This window comes from Arachis ipaensis, chromosome B9, assembly GCF_059453495.1.
Source record: "Arachis ipaensis isolate K30076 ecotype BB chromosome B9, ASM5945349v1, whole genome shotgun sequence".
NCBI lineage: Eukaryota > Viridiplantae > Streptophyta > Magnoliopsida > Fabales > Fabaceae > Arachis > Arachis ipaensis.
Window position 1 is genome coordinate 140,349,566 of NC_142444.1, and position 13,725 is coordinate 140,363,290.

Sequence of the window (13,725 nt, forward strand, 5' to 3'; positions counted from 1 at the left end):
CCATGCGCTTGCGCTTCTCCTCCAACTTCCTGAGTCATGGATTTATCTTCCAAATCAAGGCTCCTTCGAACTAGAGCTCTCACATGGCTGGTACTAAGCTCTTTTGTATACCTTGGTTCATTTGGGTCTCGGATTGACATGGCCATCTGGTTCTTGCATCTCCTCTTGTCATGATCTATGATTCCACAATTGAGGCAGAAAGTATCCTGTAAATGTTCATACTTAAAGCTTATCCAAGTCTTAGGGAGATGATCTCTTGCCATCCAGAAGTCAATTTGTAGAGGTTTAGTGATGTCTATCGCGACCTTGAATCTCAGAAAATTACTCATTAACATCCCATCTATTATGGGATCCTCCACTTCCTCTAAGATTCCCACTATATTTTCTATTGTTGATGCTGTTTCTGCTCTCATGTAATTTCTCAGGGAGTCCATAAAGATGGACCCAAAACACCATAAACTCATGACCCACTTCATATATGGATACATTTTGACACCAAGGTTGTAAGTTTAACAAGTTTTTTCTAATGCTCCATGGCCCATTGTTAATAATCTACTTTTTGTTGTTCCTATCCTTGAATCTAATAAGAAACTTGTTTCTCCCTACCTCAGAAAAAGCTACTCTTGTTGGGTTACCCAACAAGCCAAGTAGAGTGTTCTTACATACCTTGAACTTCATTTTTTTTCTCTAAGATAACTTTGTCCACCAAGTTGAAGCAATCTGGATCAGAACCTGGGCTCCTGTTGAGGTTGATAGTGATTGTTTGGCCTTTAATAAAATCAGTCCAAAGTTAGCCATTGGTAAGTGGAGATGCCTATTGCAATATTAGATGTATACTGTTATATTCGTAGTTGGATATTATTGTAATGTTGTTAATAGAAATGTGTTTTGGTTTAATGTAGATAGTTAGAGTTTGAAAGAATGGATGTTTATGGCTTTAAAGAGTGGATTTACATAACCAATGTTCGGGATTATCTCTCAATGCGAGAAAGAATTTTCTCTCCTTGTAAGAGCTAGAGCAAAGCAATTAATAAAATCTTAATTAAACAACTTCACTTGCGCGAGTCATGCATATTAAGATAAAAGATTTTATCCTAGGCTTGGATTTGAATATTTTCTTAATTAGGTCAGGCTAAAGCAGGCCAACTGTAAGTCAGGTCCCGCATAGGATGTTTAGCCTAATTCTGTCTCTAATCACAACCAAACAAATCCACTTGCCCATATATTTTTGAAATTACTATTTTATCTCCTTTCACTTATGTATATTCTTTCTCTTAACACCACAATTTTTTTCCCGACAACCACCACCATCGACTATTCTAAACTTTAAATTCTAAGTTCTAAATAGATTTGATTATTTTGTTAGTTCTTATAATTTTATCAAATTTGCAATTAGGTTTTTATATATTTTTTTCAATTAGGTTCTTATATTACTTTTAATTTTATAATTAGGTATTTTTTGTATCAAAAAGTTTAAAATTAACGAAATATTTCTCCCAAAAAAATATGTGATCAAATATCTAATTAGATTCTTAATTGTGATTATTTTCAATTTGTAAAAAAAATATTCCATTAAGTTTAATATTTTTTACATTGATAATGATCTAATTACAAGATTAAAAATAGTATAAGGACCTAATTAAAAAAAATATAAGAATTTAATTATAAATTTGATAAAATTATAAAAAGTAACAAAATAATTAAACTTTTTAAATATTAAATCTAAAAGTTATATTTTAAATTAAATTATTTAAAGTTTAAATATTGTTTACTTAAATTTTAGATATTTTTATTGTTTTAATTTCTGATTTTTTTTATATTATTTTCCTTTCAAACATAGTTTTTTTTCTAAATTAGTTAACTGAATTAGTATTGACTTTCTAAATTTTTTATTATATATAAGGGTTAAGTACTTTTTTCGTCCCTAAGGTCTGGGGTGAAAATCAAATTCGTCTCCGACCTTTTTTTGTTATTAAAATCATCCTTAACGTTATAAAACATTATAAAATCATCCTTTTGTCCATAAACAACATATTTTGACAATTTTACCCTTTAAACAAAAATAAAAAATATTAAAAAAAATCATCCCATTCCACCCCCTTACTCGGTTACCCCCACCCCACCTCTTATCCCTACCTAAGACAGAAAAAAAAAAAAAAAGACAAACAAAAGAAGAGAGAAACAGGGGAAGAAGAAAGAAAAGGAAAGGAAGAAAAGGGAGGTGACGGCGGGGAAGAGTGCGGCCGCCGCCGTCATCGTCGATGTCGCCATTGTGTCGTGACTAGAGAGAGACAAAACGAGGAGATGAGAGAGGGAACGAGAGAAGAGAGGAACAAAGGGAGAAGAAAGGAAAGGAAGAAGGAGGAGGTGACGACAGGGAAGAGTGATGGCGGAGAGCTGCTCTGTCGACGTCGGGCTCCATCACCGTCGTCGAGCTTTTGGTGGTGAGGGGCTTTGCTCTTTCTCCTCGCTCGATCTGTCCTCTCCTCAGCTATAGCTGGTGACGACGACGGTGACGACGACGGTCGTAGCTTCCGTGCCGTCGCTTCGTCCTCCTCTTTCCTTCAACCGCGACGGCGACGGACGGCAGCAACACCACCTCTCTTCTCTGAGTTTTTCTCTTCTATCTTTTTTCTCTCTTCTCTCTTTTTTCTCTCTTCTGCGTTCTCTCTCTTGAGTTTGAAGGATTAGAATTTGGAAATTTCTGTCTTGAATTTTGAAAGATTGCTGTTATTGTTGATGAATTTTTGAATCTGAGATGTTGATTCTGTGTTAGTTTTGTTTGATTTTTTTGAAATTAAAAAAATAGTTAGTGTTGTTGTTGTGATGGATTTTTGAATTTGGATATAATGTTATTGTTGATTCTATGTTGGTTTTGTTTGATTTTTTTTAAATTAAAAAAAAAATTGTTGGTATTGTTGTTGTTGAAGATTTGGGTGGAGAGAGTAAAGTAGGGAGGAGGCTGAGGTAGAGGTTGAAGTAAACAATGAAGTGAGAAAGGTAAAAGGAAAAGACCTCCGCCTCCTTCATGAGAGCTCCTCTATAGTTACGGAAGCAGGTTCCAGAAGTTAGGACGGAGAAACTTAAGCGGCGCCAACGAAGAAGCGAAAACTAGCACTAGCATTAGTCCCCAGAAGTTATCAACAGAGGAAATAGTAAGATTGGCAGGAACAAGGTATGTGCAATACTCTTCACAATGGCAAGATAATTGGTTCATGCCAATGCATCCTTATGCTCAAATTGGTTTCATGATTTTGTCTGAAGTGGAAAATAGGGACATTGACCTTGCCCAATTTCTCCTAGCTTCAGCTGATAAGATTGGGTGCCAACAATTCGAGCATGCGAATTCATTACTCCTTCAATGTCAATGAAATTCATCAAATCTTGGGAACACAGTTCAAAGACTCATCTTTCATTTTTCTTGCGCACCGAAAGAAAGGCTGAATAGAGAAGAGGATGAGGAAGGAGATGGGGAGAGAAGAAAAGGAAGAGATACGGGAGTGGGAGTACATGGGGGGAAAGGGTTTTGTTTTTATTTTTTAATATTATTTTTATTATTTATATTAATTATTAAGGGTAATTTGGTAAAAAAATAAAATTAAAGTAGAAAAGGACGATTTTATAACGTTTTGTAACGTTGAGGATGATTTTAATAATAAAAAAAGGTCGATGACAATTTTAATTTTAGCCTCACACTTTAGGGACAAAAAAAATACTTAACTCTATATATAATGTATAAAATATATATTTTTATTATTTTAAATACTGAGAGCCAAAATTTTTTATCAGGGTGTTAGATATTTTCTATCTTTTAATAATTTGATATTTTTTAATATACATTTTGAATTTATTAAAACAAAGTAGATTAATACCATCACCAATAAATTATTACTCAAATGATATAATTTTTCTATATTTATCTAAGAGGTCACGAGTTTGAATTTTCATATTTTTGATAAAAATAAAAAAATTAATACCATCGTATCTAATTTTTTGTAGCGAAAGAATATAAATCAATCATTTATAGCGGACATCAAAATTAGTGACTAATATAAAATATATTAAAATATAAAATAAATTAATAGGGGCTGATTTTGATTCGCAAATAATATTTTTGGGATAAATATGTAAAATGATTGTAGACTATTTTAACTCAACCTAACATAAGTTCTAAAGTGTTTGTGCTGCTGCCTCTCCAAGCTTTCAACACTGAGTATCTGGGTCGCCGCACCGTTCACAGTTCACACCCTCTGCAAGTCGCCGTCTGCCTCTCCGGAGTCCTCCCTCTCTCCGCCTCGCGACTCTCATCGTCGCGTCGCCCCTCTTCTTCAGTAGAATAGAAGAGAGGCGGCAAGAGCAAAAACCTCGAAAACAAACCTCACCGTCTTCAAACTTCACTTTCTGTGTGTTTGTGCATCTAAGAAGCGAAAATGGCGACCCGAGATGGCGGCATGAAGTCAACGTCGATAAACGGCGTGAAGATGTACACAATAGCTTCCCAGCAACCCTCACTCGCTTCCTGGCTCCCCACTAAGAAGCAGAAATCACATCGCAACGTCAAAAGTACTTCCTCCTTTTTATTTTCTCTATTCCTATTTTCCACTGTTAGGTTTGCATTGTTCTTTTTGTTCATCACTTTATTTATTTACTTGTTTGCTAGGTTACACGCAGAATGTGCAATTGATCGAGGATTTGAGGTTCACAACTGCAACCACCAAGATTAAGGCAACTCCTGATGGCGAGTATATCATAGCTTCAGGTACTTCAAATTCATGCTTATGTGTGTGTGCGTTATTAATTAGTAATGATGATTAAGTAACAAGGAGGAAAATTTTGTGAAGTGTGATACGGAAAATTAGTCATTGATTATTCATGGATTATTGCACCAAGTACTGCAAATAGCAGTTTGAGCAAGTAAAACATGTCTAAAGACCATGGTTAGTTTTCTTTAGAGAGGATGTTGCGAAGGAGCACTTACAAATTCAAAACTAGGATCGTTAGGAATTTGATGTTATTGTGGGTAAACTATTTTAAAGCAACTTGGGCCTTGAGAAAAAAAAATGGACAGCAGTTGCAACTTGCAATTGTTATCAATCATGTGGGGGGAAGATAATAGGATATTAGCATTTCAGTGAGATCTCTTGAGATTCCATAAATGACATGATGGTGTAGGAAAAGTGGCATGAAAAGATAGGTAAGTAGGTATTAATTTCAAAGTTTGGCACTCATGGTGATTCAATATTGTAGGTATATATCCACCACAAGTAAAAGTATACGAGGTACGGGAGCTAGGATTGAAGTTTGAAAGGCATTTGGATTCAGAGATTATTGATTTTCAGGTACTGAAACTATCTTTAGTTTAAAGAAGAAAGTGGTTAGCAACCTGATTGTTTTTGTCTTAATTTTTTGTTATGTGTTTTAAACTGTCCTCATTTGCATATTGGTTTGTTGCTTGAGTTTACCTGCATATTTTCTCAATTTGTTATTTTAGTAATTGAATAATTTTGCTTATGCAGGTTCTAACAGATGACTATTCGAAACTAGCATTTTTATGTGCTGACCGCTCTGTTTGTCTACATGCAAAATATGGAAAACATTACAGTTTGCGAATACCAAGGTTTTATTTCCCTCTACTAAAATATAATGATGAATTCTTTAGGTGCCTAGCATTTTGGTTTATAGAAATGTATACTTTTGGTGACTGAATGGTAATTTATCCTTCAATAAAGAAATATGTACTGACAATTAAACTTGGATGTTAGCATTAGTTGATCAGTCTATTGCTTAATGCAGTCTGTTTAAGATTCATTCCACCGCAAACGGAACTTTCACGTTTTGTTGGACACATTGGTAAAAGGAAAAAACGGAGCTTCTTCAATTGAAACTCTGCTTGCCATCCAAAATAAACTATATTATGTTTGTTCTGCTTTAGCTAATCACCTTACTTAAAAGGATCAAACCAAATGTTCCTTCAATATTTCCATTTGATTTTCGATGTGCTTTACCACTTGGTTATGATTTGGAAAATCTGTTTCTTGTTATACTGTTTGGCTTAGCTAATTACGTTGATTCTTGAATCTTGAGTTGTTAGCACGAATATGCAATAGCAGCTTTCCTTGCATTTGTCTGTATTTTTCATATATTTCTGGTTTATTTACATGATCAGCTGCAGTTGACCCTCTGGTTAAATGTAGCATGATATTTCTACTTCACTTGATCCTAGTAAGTCTTCTATAATTATAATCAAAATTCATGAGTTTGATTACATGCCATGATGTTCTTGTTTGACAGAATGGGAAGGGATATTACATATGACAGCTGGTCTTGTGATTTGCTTTGTGCTGCCTCTTCCCCAGAATTGTACAGAATTAACTTAGAGCAGGTATTCAAGCTTTAAGTTTTTGTTTCAAAGGCATCACTAGTGTCATGAATATTGATTTTTTCGTATTGGTTGAACTTTGTGAACGAAATCTGAAGGTGCAAACTTTAAATTATATTCTCATGGTACTCTTTGGAATTTGGAGTGGAATTCCTATATTTGGTATAAACATCATGTTCTGTTCTGTATTTCGTTTGGTGTATTTCTTGCAAAGAATTGGGGCAACACTTGTTTTTACTTGTCTTACTTATAGATCTACCTTTCTTTGCATGTCAGGGGCGATTTCTTTCCTCCCTCAATACACAATCCCCTGCATTGAATGTGGTTTCAAGAAGGTATGTAGTGGAACTTAAATACTGAGTGGCTTTATTTCCTTTCATTTATAAGAGCACTGTATCATATGCTTGGTATGAATAAGTGTAACTAAAATTGTATCTGAAATTCTGAATTTGCAAATTTAGCAAGCTTCATGGACTAGTTGCCTGTGGTGGTGAAGATGGTGCTGTCGAATGCTTTGACATGCGTGTGAGATCTTCAGTTGGCAGAATTGATGCAGTCGGACCTAGTGGCGATGTTGATCAGGTAGTAGAACATGTGGAGGCATTCAAATTTTCTGTGTACCTGAGATGATATTTTATTATTTACTATTTTGGATGTGCCAAAGCCTTTGGTGCAAGGCAAATATCATTGACCAAAATATGATATGTTTGATTTGTTAGCCACTTATTCGTTTTTTTCATGTTTCAAATGGTCGGAAATATGTATCATTCTCCCTTTTCTCAATGTTGTACCCGAGGTTGTAGATTGTGTTGCTTAACTGACATCTTCATTCGGCAACATTTCTGTATCTGTAGGGGGTCACTGCATTGGAGTTTGATGGAGATGGTGGTTTCTTAATGGCTGTTGGAAGTAGTGCAGGAAAGGTGTGATCCTATTTTACTAATATCAGAAACCAAACACTTATGTTGCTTATATGATAAAACTTATTTGTTTTGTAGAATATGTCATCTTATTAGTGAATAAGTGGAAAATGGTCATATTTGATGCAACATGGGATTTTGTGGCAAGGCTGTATTTGGTATTGCATATACCTAGAAGTGATACAAAATTAAGTGTAAGAAAAACAAGTGAATGGTCTTCCTTAGAAATTACACTGTAACATTTTGCCCGTCCCTCAATCAAGGGCATAACGAACTTGTACTGTGAATAATTCATTGGCACAGTTTCCTTGTTCTGAAGTTTAAGCTAGTTTCAGATGCAAAGTATATAATTCAAAAAAAAGGAAAGAAAGAAAAAGTTATGTTTTGCTTGGAAATAATTGTCTCTTAGTAGACATAGTTTATTTAGACAGTACAAACTTGTCATGGGAGCATTGAAGACCGGAATAATCTTGTGTTTCTTCTCTGTTATTTATAAGGATAGACCTTAGTAGTTGGTACCTTTACCTTAAAAAGAGATCTTATATGCGGTGGGGAATGCAAGTTCTCTTTTGCTGAACTGGGTCTGCAGGTGCAACCTTTCTTTCCCTTGAATACGAAATTATGGATTTTGTTTACATTTAATATTTGCACATGCAGGTTCTCATCTACGACCTTCGCTCATCCCATCCAATACGAATACAGGATCATATGTAAGCTAACATCCTTGTTCCAGAGATTTATGTTTGTATTAACATATATACTTCGTAACTAATGGTTGCTTAAAATTTGTCTCACAGGTATGGCAGTCCCATATTGGATATTAAGTGGCATCGGACTCTTAACTATGAACAATCTATGTTGATTACCAGCGATGATCACGTCGTTAGAATATGGGATCCTGAAACGGTAGATAAGATCTGTCATTCCTGCTATTATATTTTCATATTAACATTTCTATGCTTACCATATCGTCATCCATAGCATGTATCAAATACTAACAGCTGAGCCAGCTTTTATATCAGTGAGAGGAGAAAAACAAAGGAAATTTTTCCCAAAAAAAAAAAAATGAAAAGCACAAACCATATGAAACTTCCACAAAAAAATAACTCATCTTGATGGAACTTAAAAAATTGGGAGCAAGGAACAAGAATCGCAACAAAAAACCAGTATATCTTAGGCTAAATATAATGCAACAAAATTGCCCTAAAGCCATGGCAACTTATGCCTTAAGCCCTCTATATTTGCCATAGAAATGGCGAGTACACCAACATTTCTATGCTCACTCGTTGATGTCTCGTGTACATGTATGATCTATTCTTTAGATGAGCCCTATATGATTTCTTACACATTTTAGTAATGACTGAATTCAGGTATGTTCATCAACATTGGTTGTCACTTGTCATATGATTGGTTATGAAATGGTTTCAGGGAGAAGGCATGACCAGCATTGAGCCTACAGGTGGAAAAATCAATGATGTATGTACATTTCCTGGCAGTGGTTTGATCTTGCTGGCCTTAGACAGTAGCCAAATACCATCATACTTCATACCATCCCTTGGACCTGCTCCTAAGTGGTGTTCCTCTATAGAAAATTTCACAGTATGTGTTAACTATTTTATTTGATTATAGGATTAGCTAGTCTATTACTTGTTTTGACATTAGAACTATTTTTACAGGAGGAGCTAGACACAGGTGGACAGACAACTATCTATGATCATTACAAATTTTTGACAAAGGAAGAGCTTGAGAGATTAAATTTGACAAACCTAATTGGGACTAATTTGCTTAGAGCCTATATGCATGGGTACTTCATTAATTATGCATTATACAAAAAGGTGAGTTTTGCTGATACTTTTTTATACATACTTCTGAATTGGTGTAATGCTGATATTGTATTGCTAGATGCTCTGGATTCTGTTTCCGTGCTTTCATATGATATATCAACATTTTTGTAGGCTAAAGCACTGGCGGATCCTTTTGAATATGAAGCTTACATTGAACAACAGAAGAGAGAGAAGATGGAGGCTGAACGTGCCTCTCGAATTACAGTTGATTCCTTCACTCATAATTGATTTCTTTTCGTATTTAAGTAGCTAAGGGTGATTAAATGATATAGACTGGAATACTAATCCATGGTCTTGCCTAAATTGTTTCCCTTGCAGATAAGGAAAAAATTACCCAAAATTAATCGGAAACTTGCAGCACGCCTCCTTGAAAGTGAAGAAGCTGAAAATGAGAACAGAGATGCTGGTGATGATGAAAATAAAAAGTCATCCAAGAAAAAGAAAGGGCTTATCATGGAAGATCTTCAAGACGAGCGATTTAAAGCGATATTTACAAACAAGGTACTACAATCAGAAATATACCAGTTGTTATTAGTCCTTTAACAAATAGGCTGAGATAAATTAAAGCTCATACCTTGTACCGATAAATATTTATTTTTGGATGCACTGTAAATTTAGATGCTTGTAAGTTAAAATTTTATTAATGTAAGTGAGAGCACGTATGGGACATTTGGCTTATGCATAGAGTTTGTTTTATTAATTCTCCACTTTGAACATGATATTTCCTCTTTCAGACAGTTACTCATGCTACTTTTATTTCAGGAATACGAGATTAAGGAGACCTCAGACGAATATCTGGCTTTACATCCCGTAGGTGGTTCTAAGAAGCAACCTTCCTTGCTAGAAGAGCATTTTGAACCTGCTGAGTCGGATGATGATCAAAGTGAAAGTGAGACTGATGTATCAGCATCATCAGAAGATGAACTTTCGAAACCTCGGGTACCAAGGTAAAGAATCTATTACCAATTTGCAGAGGCTCTTATCAATCAGGATTTGGTGCTTTCTATCCAGTTATTATAATAAAAGAGTCTAGTTTTCATCATCTATGAAGTCAAGTTCTTTACACTATTGGCTTCCTGTTTGTAGAACATGCCATTTTGTTTTTTTCTTCTTTGTTGATTCTTAATTACTGAGATAATTTTCCTTGTTATGTGCACAGAATGTATGAAGTTAAGAATGAGCAGCACGCAGAGGCGTTCTGGAGTCAGAAGTCACTTGCTGGTGAGGAATCACTTCCTATGGGGGATAGAGTGGCAGCTCTCAAAGATCAACAATATTCTCGTAGTGTACCGAATGGTGTTAAGCAGGGTCCAGGAGGATCGCGGGAAATAACTTTCACAGCGAGAAGCAAAGCCAAGTACAGAGAAGACGACGAGGACCAAGAAAAGCCACACCAGAAAAGGAGAGGAGTTCAGTCTTTGGGACTTAAGCCGCCAAGAGGAGGAGGCTTTCGCGGTAGAGGGAATAGAGGGAACCGTGGCAATGGCAGAAGAGGACGGAGATAATGCCCTTTTACTCTCTTAAAGTATAATGTCATTTGATTCTTTAAATATGATTTTGCTTCATTTTTCTTTTTCATTAAAAATGTTTAGGCTGGGTGGAGGGATGGAATTAGTCTTAAGTTCTAATGTTGCTTAACTTTTATAGTTCACTCGCCATTTCTATGGCACATATAGAGGGCTTAAGGCACTAATTGGCATGGCTTTAGGCATTTTTGTTGTATTATATTTCATTTATTACGTGCTTAATGGAATTAACGACAGTAATTAGAATGGCCATTTTAAAGTTTTACTGGACTAAAATTGAAAGAAAAATTTATATATGAATTAAGAACTTATTTATACATATAACATAGTATGGTGAAGGTGTTATCCTATTTTATTATTAGATCTACCATGATGTTGGACATAAAATTTCAATGATTTCATTGCAGTCTTTAAGGAGATGTTTTGCAACTTTCAAAATCTACATATGTACAATAAAACAGAACCGGTGATGTAAGAAAAATGAATTAATTTCTTCGTCATAGAGTTTGGTTTCACACATGAAAATTAATTCAAAATTACAAAAAGAAATAGGTATCAGCATCGAAAGGTGGTGTTTCCAGGCATTGCGTTTTGGTTGTTGGCGGCATGGTGGTAGTTATCGGCAATGGTCGATCGTTGTTGCACGGGTAGCTAGTGACAGTGGGGCAAGAGGTGGTTGCTAGTGGTGGTAGTTGCTGGAAAGGCAGCGTTGCCAATGCTAAGTAGTTGTTGGTGGTGATGGTGGTTGCCAGGTACCGTCGGTGGTCATATATCGGCAACCAGTAGTGGTTAGCAGTAGCATAAGGAAGTAAAATATAATAGAGAGAAAATTGGCCTTAATTAAATCTAATGAAAACTCCTTAATCTATTTGTGAAGTAAACAAATAATAATATGAAAAGACTAGGTATCAAGCGGATTTTGAGCCAAACACTTTCTAAGCATTGTTCATGTGTATATATTGAAATGATTTTGAGTTTCTTTTTATGTGTTTAATGTAATTCCCAAGTCAAGTTTTTATATTGTACAAAAAAAAAAATTAATTAAATTTATGTAATTTAAACCTTTCTACGAAAGTTTTAGTTTAAAAAAATATGCAATTAGGTTTCTATGCTCTTTGAAAGAAATAATTAGAAAAAGATAATAATCCATTCCCATTTCTAATGAAGCAGTACTATTTTTTTTTTACCAGAAGATTACGTATTATTAGTTCTTTAACTAGAATATAATTTTTTTTCAATTGATGTTGTTAAATGTGATAAGTATCAATAGAGAGGATTCAATTTTTTTTTAGTTAAGAAGCAGAGGAATGAATTTGCCTGGCTATCCTGAAACAAAAGGAATCCTTACTAACTTACAAGCATGTCAAATTTTGAGACAACACCTTCCATTTCACTTTCCCAATAACACTTTTCTTTTTCTATGCTCCCTCATTAATCAATACATACAGGAGAATACTATGTATGCCATATGTTCTTTTCTTCTTCCCTATGCTTTCTCTCTTTCTCCTTCCTTTTTTATTTTAATTATATTTTCTTTCCCTATAGTTTTGCTTGTATGATTCTATACCATTCTTCTCTTCCGGCATTAAAGGAATTTCCAACAAAGAACCAACACCCCCAAAGGTAACAATTAATACCATTCAGACCCTAATGCTTCTAAGTATATTAGTAGTATGCTTTGGAGTATCTTTTAATTAATATTTGCATGCTATCACGTTTTCTTGTAGGATTGAATTAGATAATTTTTTTAATATATAATTATTTAGTTACATAATTAGTAATTAGTTGGCAATGAGTAATGCCTACCACTTGTGTTGTGTATGTAATTAATAACTGTTATTGATAATATCAATGTGTTATTGTTTTTTCTTCTTATGGATTATTATATTATTTTAGTATTTCATATTGTTCTAGCTAGACAAGCAAATCGGTTGCTTATCATTTGCGAATCTGATTCTGGTGAATTTAAAAATGGTAATTATTTCATTAAGTAATAAGTATCATTGATTTTATGTTAACATATAATAAAAATAAACTAATCTCATTGATATTTAATTTATTTACTAGAAAAGGTTTTACTGAATATATTAAAAAATGAAAATAATTAGAACTGTTTAGATTTGTTTGTCTAGAAAAAGAACATTTTTCATTTTTATATAGAGCACGTGATAGGTCGTGTTGTGCATCAATTGATATATATTAACTAAAATATGATTTATTATATATATTTGCATCTTACTTTGTATCTATTAATAGCTTTTAAAGCACATCTTCCCTTTCCTTTTCTAGTTGGGAGAGTATGTAATTTATATTGTGATGTGTATAAAGTTTCATTTGTTAGATATAATACGGTATACCTTAATGGTCACTAAAAATAATTATATTGGTAGAACATTTAAGGTAATTAACTATAAAAAAAGTAATAGTATTTTTAACAATTAATAATTGTATCAAAATGTTTAAATAAAGATATTTTTGGCAGTCGCCTAATTTTCATAAAGAAAAACATTTAATATTTTTTACTACAGTCAATAATTATTAAAAAAAATCTATGAATAAATATTTACATTGATCGTTAAAAAAAGTTTGATCGGACACTTTAGTCTCTAACAAAATTTTATTATTTAAAAGTCTTTAAAAAAATTACCTTTTCAAACAAATCTGTTTTTCTATCATTTTAAAGGGGATTAATTTATCTTACATTAATATTTTTGAGATCTAATTGTCTTATAATAATATTTGTTAGATTTTTTTTTATCTAACACGCATATTAAAAATTCAATTAAAAGTGATGAAAGGACTCCAACAACAATAAATTTCAAGGATTTCTAAAAAATAAAAAGTTCGATTTAATTTCTTTAAGAACCAATTTAGGTATTTACTCTAATTGCTTACAAAAACTATATTACATTAAAAAAAAAATTATCAAATCAGATATTCTTATAAAATACGTATTAAATAATATATGTATTTATATACAAATATATAATAATAATTAATTTTTTTGTGCACATAATATTTTGTTGGTTGCAAATATTTTTGACAATCACTTAATT

At 33.4% G+C, this 13,725-nt stretch overlaps 1 protein-coding gene across 1 annotated transcript; it reads left to right on the forward strand.

Annotated features, from left to right (window-relative positions):
* The first annotated feature begins 4,140 nt into the window (after positions 1-4,140).
* EDA7 (embryo sac development arrest 7) lies at positions 4,141-10,921 on the forward strand. The gene is made up of 16 exons (XM_088498457.1): positions 4,141-4,563; positions 4,661-4,759; positions 5,248-5,339; positions 5,517-5,617; positions 6,292-6,382; positions 6,656-6,714; positions 6,841-6,961; positions 7,234-7,302; positions 7,957-8,009; positions 8,097-8,205; positions 8,728-8,898; positions 8,976-9,134; positions 9,255-9,347; positions 9,462-9,644; positions 9,906-10,090; positions 10,303-10,921. The coding sequence occupies exons 1-16, from the start codon at positions 4,431-4,433 to the stop codon at positions 10,646-10,648; spliced, it is 2,064 nt and encodes a 687-aa protein (XP_088354583.1). The 5' UTR covers positions 4,141-4,430; the 3' UTR covers positions 10,649-10,921.
* Positions 10,922-13,725: the final 2,804 nt, after the last annotated feature.